The 14581-nt window shown below is 49.9% G+C and overlaps 1 protein-coding gene across 2 annotated transcripts in view; it reads right to left on the bottom strand.

The window, feature by feature from the left end:
• The window catches only part of EFCAB6 (EF-hand calcium binding domain 6), a 225564-nt gene that overhangs the window by 73576 nt on the left and 137407 nt on the right, over nucleotides 1–14581 (bottom strand). For both annotated transcript variants that reach the window (XM_081061342.1, XM_081061341.1), the window contains exons 18-20: nucleotides 14447–14561; nucleotides 12021–12154; nucleotides 6355–6587 (exon numbers count right to left, since the gene is read on the bottom strand). In XM_081061342.1, the coding sequence (XP_080917468.1) occupies nucleotides 6355–6587; nucleotides 12021–12154; nucleotides 14447–14561 (482 nt within the window). The remainder of the gene's footprint in view (nucleotides 1–6354; nucleotides 6588–12020; nucleotides 12155–14446; nucleotides 14562–14581) is intronic.

Genomic DNA, 14581 nt, shown 5'->3' with positions numbered 1-14581 from the left:
TGGACAGGGACGTCAAGACCTGAAGAAGGACTGATACAGGCTGAGTTTCACGGGCTTTTTCCCTCCTGTATCCCCAGCTTAGGCTCACGGGAGACCTAATTCTGGAACTGTGCAGCGGATGGAGACAGAAAAAGCTCCAAAGAAAGCCTGTTTTTCAGACCAAAGAACTAGGAAGGAGGGCCCCTGCAGTGCAAGGAAAGTGGGGGAATCCCCCCTTTTCGTCTCCTTTTACTCTCTGTCCTGATCCCAGGCAAGTCTGGTTACAAAACTTGTACTTTTGTAATGGTGCCAGCAATAGCAGTGGCCAAGCAGGAACCTACAACTGAAACTCTTCTCTCCAACCAGAGGAAATGGGAAAAGCAGTCCCCGTGATTCACAGAGCCTTGGGAGAATCCACTTATTATTTTTCCTTTCTATTTTCTCCCACCCTGTGGCCCTGGAAGTGGACCCAGTCATGGGAAACACACAGCAGCATGGATAAGCTAAAACCTAAGGTTTTCCAGCCAGAAGCTGAGAAGCATGGGGAGAAATCATAGAAGGAGAGAGCTGGAAAAAGGGACGCTCAAACCTGTGCAGGAAGTTCCGGCTTCACCTCTGATGTGCACGGGTGAAACTAACTCTGAAGCAGTACAGCAAAAGCTTTGAGAATTTGACGACTGTGTAGTTAAAACTGGCGCCTGGGAGCTGCACACATGGGCTGGCTAGATAGAGCTACAACGGCTTTGAAAACTAAACTGATGTTGAAACCACAGAAGGCAAGTCAGGACTAGCAGTCTGAAACTAACTGTATTGATTGCCGGTTTAAAAAAAAGAAAAAAAGAATCAACACGCTACTGAGGATTTGAACAGGGCCAGAATGTCATAACATAATATTAAAAATGCCCACGATACAATCCAAAATGACTCAATATACAAAGAACCAGGAAAATTCCAACAATTTTCAAGGTAAAAGATGCTAGACAGCAACTCCAAGATGACCCAGATGTTAAAAATATATTTTAAATCAACTATTATAACCATGAAATTAAGGGTGAATGTCCTTGAAATAAATGGAAAGACAGAAGTTTTGAGCAAAGAAACAGAAGCTTAAAAAAAAAAATAGAAAAGAAAGAAAGAAAGAAACCAAATGGAAACTTTAGAATTAAAAAATACAACTGAAATAAAATTTTCACTGGATTAGCTCAATGACAGAATGGAGATGACAAAGGAGTGAGTCAGTGAATGTGAAAATAGAAGAACAGAAATAATCCAATCTGATCAACAGAGAAGAAAAGAATATATTATCCCTGTAGAAACCAACAAGAGAAAAGAATGTAGCCTTAGGGACTATGTGATACCTGTGATACGAAATCAAAAGATCTAACATTCATGTCATTGGATACCAAAAGGAGAGGAGAAAGAGATTGGTACAGAAAAAAAGTTAAAAGTTGAGGAAATAATAGCTGTAACCTCCCCAAATTTGATGAAAAACATAAAGTTACAGAATCAACAAGTTCAGTAGGCTCCCCCCCAAAACCGCTCAGGCGGTTAGAGCTCCATGCTCCTAACTCCAAAGGCTGCCGGTTCGATTCCCACATGGGCCAGTGGGCTCTCAACCACAGGGTTGCCAGTTCAACTCCTCGAGTCCCGCAAGGGATGGTGGGCAGAGCCCCCTGCAAGTAAGATTGAACACGGCACCTTGAACTGAGCTGCCTCCCGGATGGCTCAGTTGGTTGGAGCGCGTCCTCTCAACCACAAGGTTGCCGGTTCAACTCCCACAAGGGATGGTGGGCTGCGCCCCCTGCAACTAACATCGGCAACTGGACCTGGAGCTGAGCTGCGCCCTCCACAACTAAGACTGAAAGGACAACAACTTGACTTGGAAAAAAGGCCTGGAAGTACACACTGTTCCCCAATAAAGTCCTGTTCCTCTTCCCCAATAAAATCTTTAAAAAAAAGACTAGGTACCCCAAATGATCATATAAAGCCTATTAAATTAATTGGATTTATAGTTAAAATCCTTCCAACAAAGAAAACTCCAGGACCTGACAATTTCATTGGTGAATTGTATCAAATATTTAAGGAAGAAATAACAATTCTGTGTCATCCAGAAATAGAACAGGATTGGCATTCATGACTTTTATTTTTTCTTAGAGGTCTTCCAAAGAACAAAACAATTTTTCTTTTTTTTTCTTATTACTGTATTTTGCCATGCATAATGTGCACTTTTTTGTCTAAATTTGTGAATGAAAAAATAAGGATGTGCATTATAATGGGTAATTCCGTATCTATATAAATGTTTTTAATTCTTTTATTTATGCTTGTGAGTTAAAAGTGTATCTAGAAATCAATAACGACATCCGTATGCAAAATAATACCCTAGAATACGATAATTGGTTTTGTTGAACTTATGACAAACTTGCAACGACAAAGAGTTCTTGGTTTTCTATGATGTATAAATATCGTAAATGTGTTACCCGAACATAAAATTTCTTGTACCTTGTATCTGTTCTTATGTTTTGTCATCATTTGTTACATAAAATTTCTTGTACCATAATATGTTAAAAAATAAATGCTAAAATTCCTTTATAATACAAAAACAAGTACCTAAATGTAAACAAATAAAAATTTGAATTAAAAAAATTAAAATGAAAGATTTTTTTCCCTGTAAGTTTGGGCCCAAAATGTGTGTGCGCATTATACACGGCAAAATACGGTAATACAGTATTTATTTGTCTTCCTTTTGTCAAATGCTGAGCCAACCACTTTCCCTAGGCTGCCTGGGGAGGTATAGGAAAAGGAACATACAGGGCAGGCAAGACACGGGGGAAAGAAGTATGGGAGGTGGAGACGGTTCCTTCACGTGGTGAAGAGATGAGAAAGGTCACCATCAGGCAACAGAGCCCATGGCCTCTGAGAGGGCAAAGCCCAGAATGGCGCAGGGGAAGACCTGCTGCTTCAAAGAAGGGCTCCTGGCATAACCAATGATGAGACTCCCAAACACAATCCCAGTTCCAGCCCCAGAACCAGCCACCCCTACTGTGGTAGCCCCAGCCCCAGTGAACTTGGCTGCTGTGTTGATGTCCCTTGAAATGGTGCTGGTTTGGAAGCTGCGGCTAGAAATAAGTGAGGTCAGAGTCTGTGGGGCTGCCAAGCTGCTCCTGGGATGGTGCTCCTGACCTCTCAGGAGGGGGTAGAGACAAGCTTGGCGCAGGCGCACATTCTCAGGGGGTGAGGGGCTGTGGCAGGAGAGCTGCTCCCGGCGGAGAAGACAGAGCTATTTTCTTTATGAAATAAAACTCATTCTATCTTGCAATTATCATATGGTTCCATTGAACCCTCTTGTATATCTGTGATACAATATGTGGTCTTAGTGATCGTGATTTTAATTTCACCAAATCTATTGCCTTATCCTAAGAAATATTCAATCATCATTCATTCATTGTTTCCAACTAGGCCAAAACAGAGAGACTAAAATAATCATAACAAAAAAATGATGGAACCGCTTAGCGGAGTGATATAATGCTGAAATGAGTCACCACGACCTTATCAGCCTGCAGTTTGCTGACTGCCCAAAGTGTAACAGCATGTTTCAGGAAGGTGTAAGAGACGCAGTGACACCATCTTTGTAGTCCTTTGTTCGTTTTCACTGAACACAGTTGAAAATTCAGAATTCCTGCTTCCTGCCCAAAGGGCAAAGAGAAGAGGACTGGGATAGGAAGATGTTTCAGTTATTAGGTGACCTGGAAATGCATGCGGAGAGAGAACAGCACTCCTGATTCCACTGACGATGGTGAAACTGACCATATAAACCAAAGCTCTCGATGAGTGAGTAACGTAGTTCTAAGAACAAAAGGGAAATTTGGTATTTTTATTCAACAGGAAGGAGTTGATCATACAATATTTCGTTACAAGAAACTGGACTATCTAATTTTGCTTAAAAAACACATGGCAGTATTCTTTCATCTTTTATGACATGTACCAAAATGTACTTGACTTAGGTTGTCAGATAAACGGACAAGGCAGGTGTGTTTTAAATAAGGTGACTGCACGGGAATAAATAATGTAGAAATGAGACAGGGTCATTGGATCTTATTCTAATTAGTATTTATATATCTAAAATGAAAATGTTTTGCTGTTATGACGCAAACAAGATGTCTTCCTCACTTTGACCAAGTTATGAACCCTTCAAGTTTTCAAAAGTATTGTGTTTCGATGATGCCGGTGAAAAGCCAAGTCCCAGAAGGCAGAGGGAGGGCAGGATGGCTTCCAGTAAAGGATGGCGTCAGGTTTGGCTGGTGGAGGAGAGTGAGGCTGGGGGCCGTGAAGGAGGGCAAGGTCTCTAGGCAGAGAAAGCGGCCCCTCCCATCAGGCACCCTGGGTTCAAATCTCTGCCCCACCACCCATCACCTGGGCGCTTCCGGACAAGTCGTTAACTTTTCTCTAGGCCCCAGTTCCTTCATCTGGAAGGTCAGATTGTAATGCCCTCCTGTGCAGGGCTGCTGGGGTACCACAGGGCGTGTCTCCACAAAGCACAGGCAGGGGGTCTGGCCACAGAAGGGTGTGTGGCTTTCTAAAGCACTGCCTTGCTTGACATCTCAGAGCTCTTTCTCCACCAGACCACTGGAGCCCAATCTGGGTCTCCCTGGGTTCCAGCCTCTCCTCCTTTACAACCATCCTCTACTCTGGGGCTGCCGAAGGATCTTCCCACAGCACACTGTCACTGCGTGACATAAAATCCTCTCCTGCCTACCATAACTCATGCATGGACATCTCAGCCTGGCTCTCCAGTCCCTTTGCAGCGGCCCTCCCCCTCCCCAGGCCCCTCCCACCATGCCTCACCACACATGCCACTTCTGCACACGCACCCTCTCCCCATCTCCTGAATGTGCCCGACACTCCCACCTCTGTGACACTGCAAATGCTAATCCCTGGCCTTGAACTACCGTTCTGGTAGCCTGCACCTGACAAACTCCTACCCATACCTCAAGACACAACTCAAATGCCCCACTTTTCCTAGGCTTCTGGGGCAGGCTTAGCCTCTCCCCTGCCTGCGACCCTTCAGACGACCTTGAATGTCAGCGTAGCTCTTTATGTTTGTACCTGTCCAACATCCAGTGGGAGCCTCTCAAAGGGAGTCTGTCTTCCTCATCTCTGCAGCACCTAGAACTGGGGCAAAGTCTAGCACACGGCCGGCTCTCAGTAAATATTTGATAAACGCACGAATAAATACAAGGAAGAAAGTTGACTCATTTGAATGAGAAGATTGTGTTTTATGGTTGAAATTTTCCATGTTCATTCTGCACACACTTGCCAGAAAATTCTTTCTGCAGCATATTTTCTGTTTTGTTTTAATGCTAAGCAATCAAGTCTCAAGTGAAAAGTCCTCAGAACCTAAGCATTTGGAAGCAGGTGTCCGGCTCACGTGTTACACGATTGGCTCCTGCAGGAACAGACTACAGCCTCTTTCTTGCTTGATTTTAAGTATAGAAAAATAATAATAAACCCAACAAACTCAGGGGGGAAAAATTAGTGTAAGTCCAGAGGGCTTTCTGCAGCCTGGTGAAGTGTCACATAGTCTGGCCCTGTGACAGGGGCTGAGGGGCTCCCCTCCACGGGCTGCGCCTGCCTGGTAAAAGGGGTGCTTGTCTGGTATCCCTGAGGGTGCGAGAGCCTCAAGGGCAAAACAACCCAGTGAATGTCACTACTGTGCTGTGTCTCTGTAGCAGAAAACACGCCTCTGTGTCATCATAGGGGACAGTAACATTTCACAAAGGTTAGTATTAGAATGACTGGTCAAGGAGGGGCTGAATGGCTACTGCGTGCATGAATGTCGGCATTGAGCAGATCTTACCAGGGAGCTGACTGGGTCATGTACCGGGCTAGATGGGACGCTCTGTTACTGCTTCAGGGAGTGTACGCTCTTCCTGAGGGAAAGCCCAGTAGGCCAAGGGAGTTACAGCTCAGCGGGATGCAGATTCTCCTCCTCGCTGCCAGTGAGGCCGGCCTGGGGGGGATGGGAGTCGGGGTGCAGCAGTGCCAGAGAAAGGGCTGGAAGTGGTTCTTGCATCTCCCAAAGCACCTGGCATGGCTAACCCCAGATTTATTAAAAGAAAGACAGGTAAGTGCAGGCATATATTTATGCACAGAGAGAAAAGACTGGACTGACACACAGACTGGAAATACAAAAACAGGTGGTTAGATCAGGTTGTCTTCTGATCTGTTTTCTAGTCTTTCTACATTGAATGCATACGCCTTGTGTGATTTTCTTGAACTAAGTACACAAAATAATTGCCCCTGGAGGTCGTTGCCGCCTTTGGCCTTGGGGGCCAAGGCCAGCCGATGTGCCAGACACTGAACACGCCACCTTCTTACCTAATGAGTCTTTGAGGTGCCTCATCTGTGCTGAGTGGTCGCTTCTCAAACAAATTCCGAAATTCCCGAAAGTTTAGGGTGACATTAAGTCTGAAGCCAAGCAGGCCCAGGAAACGCTCAAACTCTTCGTCTTTAAGGCTGAACTGTAAGTGCTCCAGCAATCTGTGGAGGTCCTGCATGCTGACGATGCCATTCAGGTCCGTGTCCATCTTAAAGAAGGCGGCGTAGGGGTCCTGGAAACAGAACGCACACGTCAGAGCTCTCCTCCCGACGCTGCCGACCGCGCACCGGCAACCCCGGGGGAACCGACTCATCTCCAAAGTGAGGATGGGGCAGACCTTCCACACCACGCCCTCCAGTGCCATCTCTCACGTAGAGCTCAGCACAGGGACAAACAAGACCTTTCTGTCCCTTCCATGCTTCTGGTACCAGCACCAGAAGAAAAACAAAGAGTGCTGGACCAGATAAAAATCTGGCTTTGGAACTTTTCATCCAACTTGCGTAATGTCTGCGAGTGTCTGCAGGGTAACGAGCGCCACACTGGATTTCACCCCCAGGGGCTCAGCAGCCGGTGCTGCGTCTGATGACCTCGTGGAAGCTGAGGCCTGGCTGAGATCCGTGTGCCTGCCGGGCCCGAGGACTGTGCACGGGCGCATTTGCTCCACAAGCCGTGCTGCACGAGGGCACAGGGATTTCCATTTTGCAGACGAGGAAGCAGAGGCCAGTAGGTTGAGAGGCCGTGCTGCAAGACTGAGGGCACACTCTGGAGGCGGGTTGCTGAGTTTCAAATCCCAGCTCTGCCACTTACTAGCAGTGCGTGACCTTGGACAAGATGTGAGGACATAACCTCGCCATTCTTTCATTTTCTCATCTGTAAAATGGGGGTTAGAATAACCTCTAGTTCCACGGGTGGCTGTGAGGATTGAATAGACTAATGCGCGCAAAGCACTTACAGTGTTTTGCAGGTTTTGTAAGCTCCCTGAAAGGTTGTTTGTTACTATTGCTGTTGCCTGAGGTCACGTGCCCCGCGCCTGGCAGTCGGATTTGCACGTGCTCTGTCTGGGCCCACGCCTGTGCTTCCCCCAAGGTACTTCCCGGGTCTCAGCTTGAAAAGTTGCTGATGTGGTCCCAACACCTCTCATCTCCAGTGGTACCTGATCAAGTCCCAGCGTCTGCCATAAGAGGCATTTGTAATGTAAAGCAGGACCTGCTATGCCTCACGTGTCTAATGAGAAGGTTTGGGGATTTTCTGGGAAGACCTACGTTATCTGTAGTCATTCATTTATGCATTCACCAAAAATATTCAGCGCCTAATATGTGCAGTCACTGTGGGGAGCAATTTAAAATGCTGCCTCTGCTTTCCAGTGACACCCCCATCCAGCTGGCAGACGCGTAACCAGCTGATGGCCTCCGCTCCAGTGGCACTGCTCTCAGGGCTGCAGGCCCATCTATGTGCTGCCGGTCTCTCTATTCAGCCGGCTCCCTCTTCCTGCACCTCCCATCTCACACCTCCAAAGGCTCTGGGACGTCTCCTCTTGCCTTTCAGCCCAAACAAGGCCAAAGTCAAACTCCTAGCCCCAGGCCCTGCCCCAGCTTGCTTCTCCCAGTCTTTCCCACCTCAAGAAGCGGCAGCTCTGCCTTTCTGTCCTTCGCTCAGACCAGGTACCTCGGAGTCATCCTGTTCCTTGCTTGCTCTCACACCCACAACCAAGCTGTCAATAGGTCCCTTGGTTCTGCCTTCAGCGCGCCCCCCAGCGTCCAGGACCTCCACCCGCACTCAAGGCCCCGATTCCTGCAGGGAGCTCACAGCGGCTGCCCACTCCCACCCTTGCCCCATCCTCTTCTCACAGCAGCTCACGTCAGCACATGCTGCTCTTCCTCTCAACCCAGTGGTTCTCCATAGCTCTCTGGGTCTGACCCCACCCCGACCGTGGCCGCAGGCACCTCCAGCCCTGTGCCCTCCTCTCGCTCCTCCTTGCCCCTTTGCTTTTGTTTAATGCCAAGCCTGCCTCTGGGCGCCTCCGGGAATTCCCTGCCACCTCTGCACCTCTCCAGGGAGGCATTCCCTGACCCCTCTGTACAACAGCACCACCTGATTGGTCCTGGGCGTCTCACCCTGCCTTAGCTTTCTTCACAGCACCTGTCCCCACCTGACAGACTGGAGATTTGTGTGTCCGCCGTCTGCTCCCTCTCTAGGAGGTAAACGGGGACCTGGGCTCTCATCCTTTCCCGCCACAGCTCCAGCTCCAAGAGCTTCACACAGATCTGTGCAATGAAGTTGCTGGGGATGAAGCAAGCAGCAATATTCCCCGGACACCTATTACACGCCAAGCACTCTGCTATCTACGGGGACATGCTGATAACTGCGACATGGCCCCGGACACCAGGTTCTCCCAGCAGGGATAAAGGCACAGGAGCAAACGACAGCGATTCGGTGTGACAAGGCAGTAAAAGACTGAAAACTGTGAGAAGAGTGCTCTGGTGCCAGCCTCAATCCCTGGACCCCAGGGACAATTTAGATGCCACGAGACCCCATGTTCATAATCTGCACAAATTTAAAACTGTAATTGTTCCCCAAATTTCAGTCTTCAGCTTCCCAGAAGGAAGACTTTTCATGGTATTAGGTAGTACCCAGACTTCGGAATCAAACAGATGTTGTTTCAATTCTGGTTATGACACTTACCAAAGGTGTGGCTTTGGGTATCTCCCCATCTCTCACCCTCAGTTTCTCCATCCATGAAATGGGAATGCTAACACCGATTGGATAGGGTAGTTGTGGGGATGAAAACAAATGAGTTCACATATATGGCCTCATTTATTTTCATCCTCACAGCTACCTTATAACCTTTCAGTTATAACCTTTCAGTTAGTTCACTGCCTGACACGTACTGTGAAGTCTTTTGTTCACTCAGTGACTACATATCCATCACTTCCCATGTGACAGGCACCATGGAGGGCACGCGGGTCATGGCGGTGAATGATTCAGGGGAGACTGGGTCCTTGGGTCTCATCGAATTACACTACCACACCCACTGAGCGCTGGAAGGGGAACACACAGCAGCGGACCCCAGAGGAAGGGCCTAGGACTTGGGAAAGCTGCGCGTGGTTAGGAGCTGGTCAAAGGGGCAGGAGTGACAATCCAGGCAGAGGGACAGAATGTTCAAACACAGGAAGTGAGAAAGAGTGTGGAGTGACAGGAGGGGGAGAGGGTCAGGACACAGCCGGAGCAGAAGGCCACGGCCAGGGCAGCGCTGGGGCCCGTGGGCCAGGTGGATAGGATCAGGGCCCGTGTGAGGAGCACGGGGCCGCCTGACCGCTGTGCGAGGCCACATGTCCAAGACAGATGATGAAGGAAACAGCGCAGCTGCAGACACGTACGTATAGAATGATCCGATCTGAACGAGGGTTTCTTGATTCTGTTTGTTTTGAAAAATGTGCATGAATCCATGGATACATGCGAATTTCAGAGACACTGTCCAGAGGGTGAGTCATGGGGTGAAGGTGAACCCACAGGGGCCACAGAGAACCCATCCCTAGGTCACCAAGCGGGTCCCGCTTCCCTCTCCATAGTCAGGGAGGAAAATCGCCGCTTATTTGGTCACAATGAATTGTTTCCTTCAACTGTTTACGGTCGTTGGCCTGGGCTTCGAGTGCGTGGCTAAGTCAGCGGACTCTGCGGCCGTCTGCAAACCTAACTGAGCCGAGGCGGACTCCTGGTTACAAGGCTGCCAGGCAAACAGCGGCGGCAGCAGCAATAGCAGTATTTTAAACGAATTCAACTTTTTCCTTTCTTTCATTATTGATGAGGAGAGATGTTTATGTATTTCTCATGAATAAGAGCTCAATACAGTCAGTAAAGTGACTGTACCTTCCCACTCATGCTTGGTCCCGTTTCCACAACCTGCGGGGACAATGAGCAAACCCCCAGGGGACTCAGGGGACCTGCACCCTCGGATGGAACACACAGACCCTGCAATGAGGGGTGCACTTTGTCTCTCCCATTAGATCCTAAGTTCCTTGCAGGACTGAATGGGTGTCGGTGAACATTTGTGGAATCAATGATTTAACTGTTTAAAATAAAGATCATCTTAGGAAATACTGCAACCAGGCTACACTGTTAATAAAGGTAGGAGAACAATGGTGCCAGCATGGAGCTCTACTTCTCCCCTTAACCCCCGCTGGGAGAGGCCGGAAAGAGGTGTCTGGGCTTCGGTGGGCAGGGCAGCAGGAGGGCGGTGGCCTGGGACCCCTCGGAGCCACTCAGGCCCTCTGCTAACCAGCACAGAGGGACCCTTTGCTCCGGTGCCTTCCTGCTTCCTCCTCTGCCCTCTCTCCCTCTAGCCCTCCTTCGGAGAACCAGGCTATCAACCGCCAGACAACCCGGCCTGCTCTGTGCTCTTCTTGGCTGGACACTGGATGGGATTAAATCATGAGGGCCAACCCTTCTGCATGTCTGTAAGCACACGTTTTCAAACGAAGCATTGGGATTCACGGTTGGCCAGCTGGACAGAAAATGGTCAAAGTCGGAACATCCTACAAATCCCAGCTAGACAGTCATCACAAATCTATTTGTTTGAAAATGGCAGCTTGGTAACCAAAATGAACTTCCCACTGGTATTCAGTGAGGGGAAGAGGGTCCAGAGGACGGGAAACTCGGGCTGCCTCTGCCCCTCAGCACTAGCTGCACCCCAGGGCGCTCCCACCCCTGCTTTGCTGGACTCACCCCTCCGGCCTCTGATGTGTTTGCTTCCGCACATCTGGGGCCTCCGCCCTCTTTGTAGCTAAGGCAGGCGGCTTTAGTCAAGTGATCTTCCTTCACATTATAATCACCTTTTTACTCCTCACCACAGAACCAGATGCCATTCTGCACCTGCCTTTGCTTGAGTGGCTGCTATTTCTCCTGTCTTATCTGTTACAAACTGCCACCTGCAGCTCATGCCTCAGTCATACCGAGCCGTGAGCTTTTCCCTAAAGCCCATGACCTGCCTGCCACCTGCCTTGTGCAAGCTCCCTCTTCCACTGTTTGTTCCCTTCTTTTGTTGCCCAGCACTTGCTGAGGGTTTAAGAGTTGGTTCAGTGGTCACCTCCTCCAGGAAGCCCTCCTTAAGAGGGTCTTTTCCCTGTGCCCCCACAGCATGCTACAGTTCCCTCTACGACAGCCAATCACGGTGTGTCTGTTTACCATCTGTATCTCGGAGGCACTGGACTGAGCTCCCGAGCGGGGCTCGTATCTTTCATCCTCAGCATTTAGCAGATTTCAGCACACAGTAAGTGTACAACACTTTTTTGGTGGGTGAGTGAATGACTGGAGTGGATGGAATGGATGAACGGATCCTAAAGTCTCTGTAATTGGTCTTCCAGCCCTTCCTGCCCCTCCCTCACTTGTGAGGAGAGTCTCCTCACTTCTCCAAGGCATTCGAGAGGCAGACCTGTCAAAGTCTCAGCTGGGAGGGATTTCAGGGAGGGGTGGGGATCATTGAGTTAGGTCCCCTCCCCAGGAAGGGGAGAAGGGGTCAGCCTGAGTGTGTGGAGGGAAGCGCCCTGTGTCCGGTGATGAGCAGGACAAAATGGGGCTCTAGGGGTCACGCCCAAGCTGGCTGAGTGGCCGGGGGTGGGGGTTGGGGGCGGGGGCAGATAAGCCAAGCAGTAGACCTGTCATCATTTACCGGGAAGAATTTCTTCAGTCTCTGGGGGAAAAGTTTCAGGCATTCTTCAGCAGTCATCAAACAGCTGTCCAAGTTACTTTTTGAAGGAACTGGAGTCTGACATGGAGTCACTCCCGGCTCACTCCTTTTTGCACCTGAAACAATCACATACGTCAGAAGACTGCCATCAGTGGCGCGCACGCCGACCTCTGCTCCAGCACTGGAACTCTTCCTGTCCCAAGTCCTGCTGGAACCCTCCACACAAAGAAACCCTGCGAACTGCACACAGTTCCCTGCCCTGTCACACAAGCGCAACTTGCTCTGCAGGCCGTCCGTCGGCCACGCTCTTGCCCAGCACAGCTGACCGCTGTGCCCTCGTACGCGCTCTCGCGTCGCTTCCCATCCTTCCTCCAGGGCAGGGCCATCCCTCGTTCATCCCGCCATTCCAGCGGCTGAGAATGAGAATTCCAAGAATCACGTCCTACACCCAGGAATGTGTGATTCAACCAATTCATTAATTCCACAGGCATTTCCTGACTACGCAGCTGCCAGACCCTGTGCTCGGTCTTTTCAACAACCCGAGAGGCAGACTCTCTTCTGACGCCGTGTTTACTCACAAGGAAATCTATTATCATGCCCACTTTACACAGGAGGCCATGGAGGCTCAGGGGGTTCCCCGACTTCCCCAAGGGTGCAGAGCTCACAGATCAAACAGCTGAACCCAGGCCCATCTGATTCCAGAGCCCAGCTGGTTAATTACTGAGCTATGCCTTCTCTGTCCCCTAAAACTCAGCAAGGACATGTTACCTCTATTTAAAAACCAATCCATTTCCATCAGGTTGGGATAATTTGAGCATGGCCTTGTCGAACGCCAGGCTAAAAACCTGGGACTTGGTTTTAGACATGGTTCTCTGCATATGTTGCCACCACCCCATCCCCATGGATGGTCTGCAAGGTGGACGGTGGGCAGAGCGCCTGCGCTCATGAGCGTCCTGAGGTTGTCTTGAACCTGGCTTCTGCCCGACTCCACCTGGGCCTGCAGTGGCCCCTCGGGTTCCTACGCCTGGCAGATAACACCTCCCCAGCTGCTCGCCTGCCCCCTGCATGCCCACCCTGGAACCCTGGCCTGGAGCTGCCCGGGAGCCTCCATCCTCTCCTCCACCGCGACATCTGACCATGTGGGGATACAGGACTGATGGAGGGTGAGGAGGAGGAGGAAGGGGGATGGAACAGGCCGGGCGGGAGGAAGCCGAGAGCAGTCAACATACTGTGTCAAGTCCCCATCTGCACTGGGATCTCAGGGGAGCGACTACTCACCCTGGGCCCCAACTTCCTCACCTGAAACCTGAATGCACCTGGTACCCTGGAAGCACTCGCTGAAATAAGTGTGGATTCCTTTTCCTTCTTTTCATTTTCCTTCAAAAATGTCGAAATATATACCCAAAGAACATGTCAAACTTCCAAACTCCTACGGCTTCTCGCCTTGCCCTTTTCTTGGAGCCCCCTCCCTTTACGGAGGTGCACGTCTGGGGGTGCTGCAGGGTGCCTCTGCATTTGCCTAGTGAGGAGTTCCAGCGGCTAGTCTCTCCAATGGAGATCCAGCACATCCCCCAGACCAAGCTCAGGGAGGACGCAAAACGCAGACAGGCCTTCCGGGCTCCTCCCTTTGCAGGCTGTAGTTCATTTGCGGCCAAACAGGAGAAGATTCCAGTGATACATTTGTATGATTTCTGCAGCTTTTCTAGGGGGTTTATTTGTCTACCCAAACTTCCCTCACATATGAGAAAGCAGCACCGGTGAGAGTGGAGTGGAGGGAGAGGAGAGGAGAGGGGACACAGCAGAGAGGCAGGGGGCTGCATGCCCTTCCTCTGTCTGCCAGGTGTGTGGCCAGGAGAGCAGGAGAAGGAACAGGTGACAAACGGGAGGACCCAGCTTCGGGCCCTGAACTGTACAAGACAAACTTCCCGACAACCACTGGGGGCAGGGAGAGGGGAGGGACAGTGGCTGGGTGATTGTGGGCAAGTCTTTTGGAATCTCTGTGTCCTTATCTGCTAGAAGGGAGGGAGACACTTGTCTTGCCCGTGCATGGGTGTCATTAATTACAGGTAACCAGCATCTATTTCTGGGGGAAAATCGTAAAGGACATGAGGTGTGATTGAAGGCACACAGGCTTTGGAGTAAATGTGACAAGCCACCTGTGCCCTAAGTCTGTAGAAGGTTCTGTCAGGTAAAACTCTGCACTCACAGTTCAGCTTAACTTAATGAAAAGGAAAGGCCAGTCAGAAAAAACGGGACAAAAAAATCTGCTCCTGTCTGAGAAGCAACTCTGCCCATCTCTCTGTGCGCTCCTTCACCCCCGCCATGGCCTGGTGGCAGAGCTCAGAAAGTCTTGTGGTGCCAACACAGGGAGACGGCCCCGGCAGGGTGTGCACTCGGTGGGTAGTTACCTGCAAGTCCTGTTGCAAAATCCAGGTAACTCATCCCTTCCTTCTTATATCCTATGTTTGCAGTCAGCTGAGCATACTGGTCATCATCCATGGGCATTCCATTGTCTTCCAGTACCTGCCAGGAAGAGGAGTGAG

Source organism: Rhinolophus hipposideros (genome assembly GCF_964194185.1).
Source record: "Rhinolophus hipposideros genome assembly, chromosome: 9".
Lineage (NCBI taxonomy): Eukaryota > Metazoa > Chordata > Mammalia > Chiroptera > Rhinolophidae > Rhinolophus > Rhinolophus hipposideros.
The sequence above is the reverse complement of the archived record's forward strand: the minus strand, read 5'-3'. Positions and strand labels throughout refer to the sequence as shown.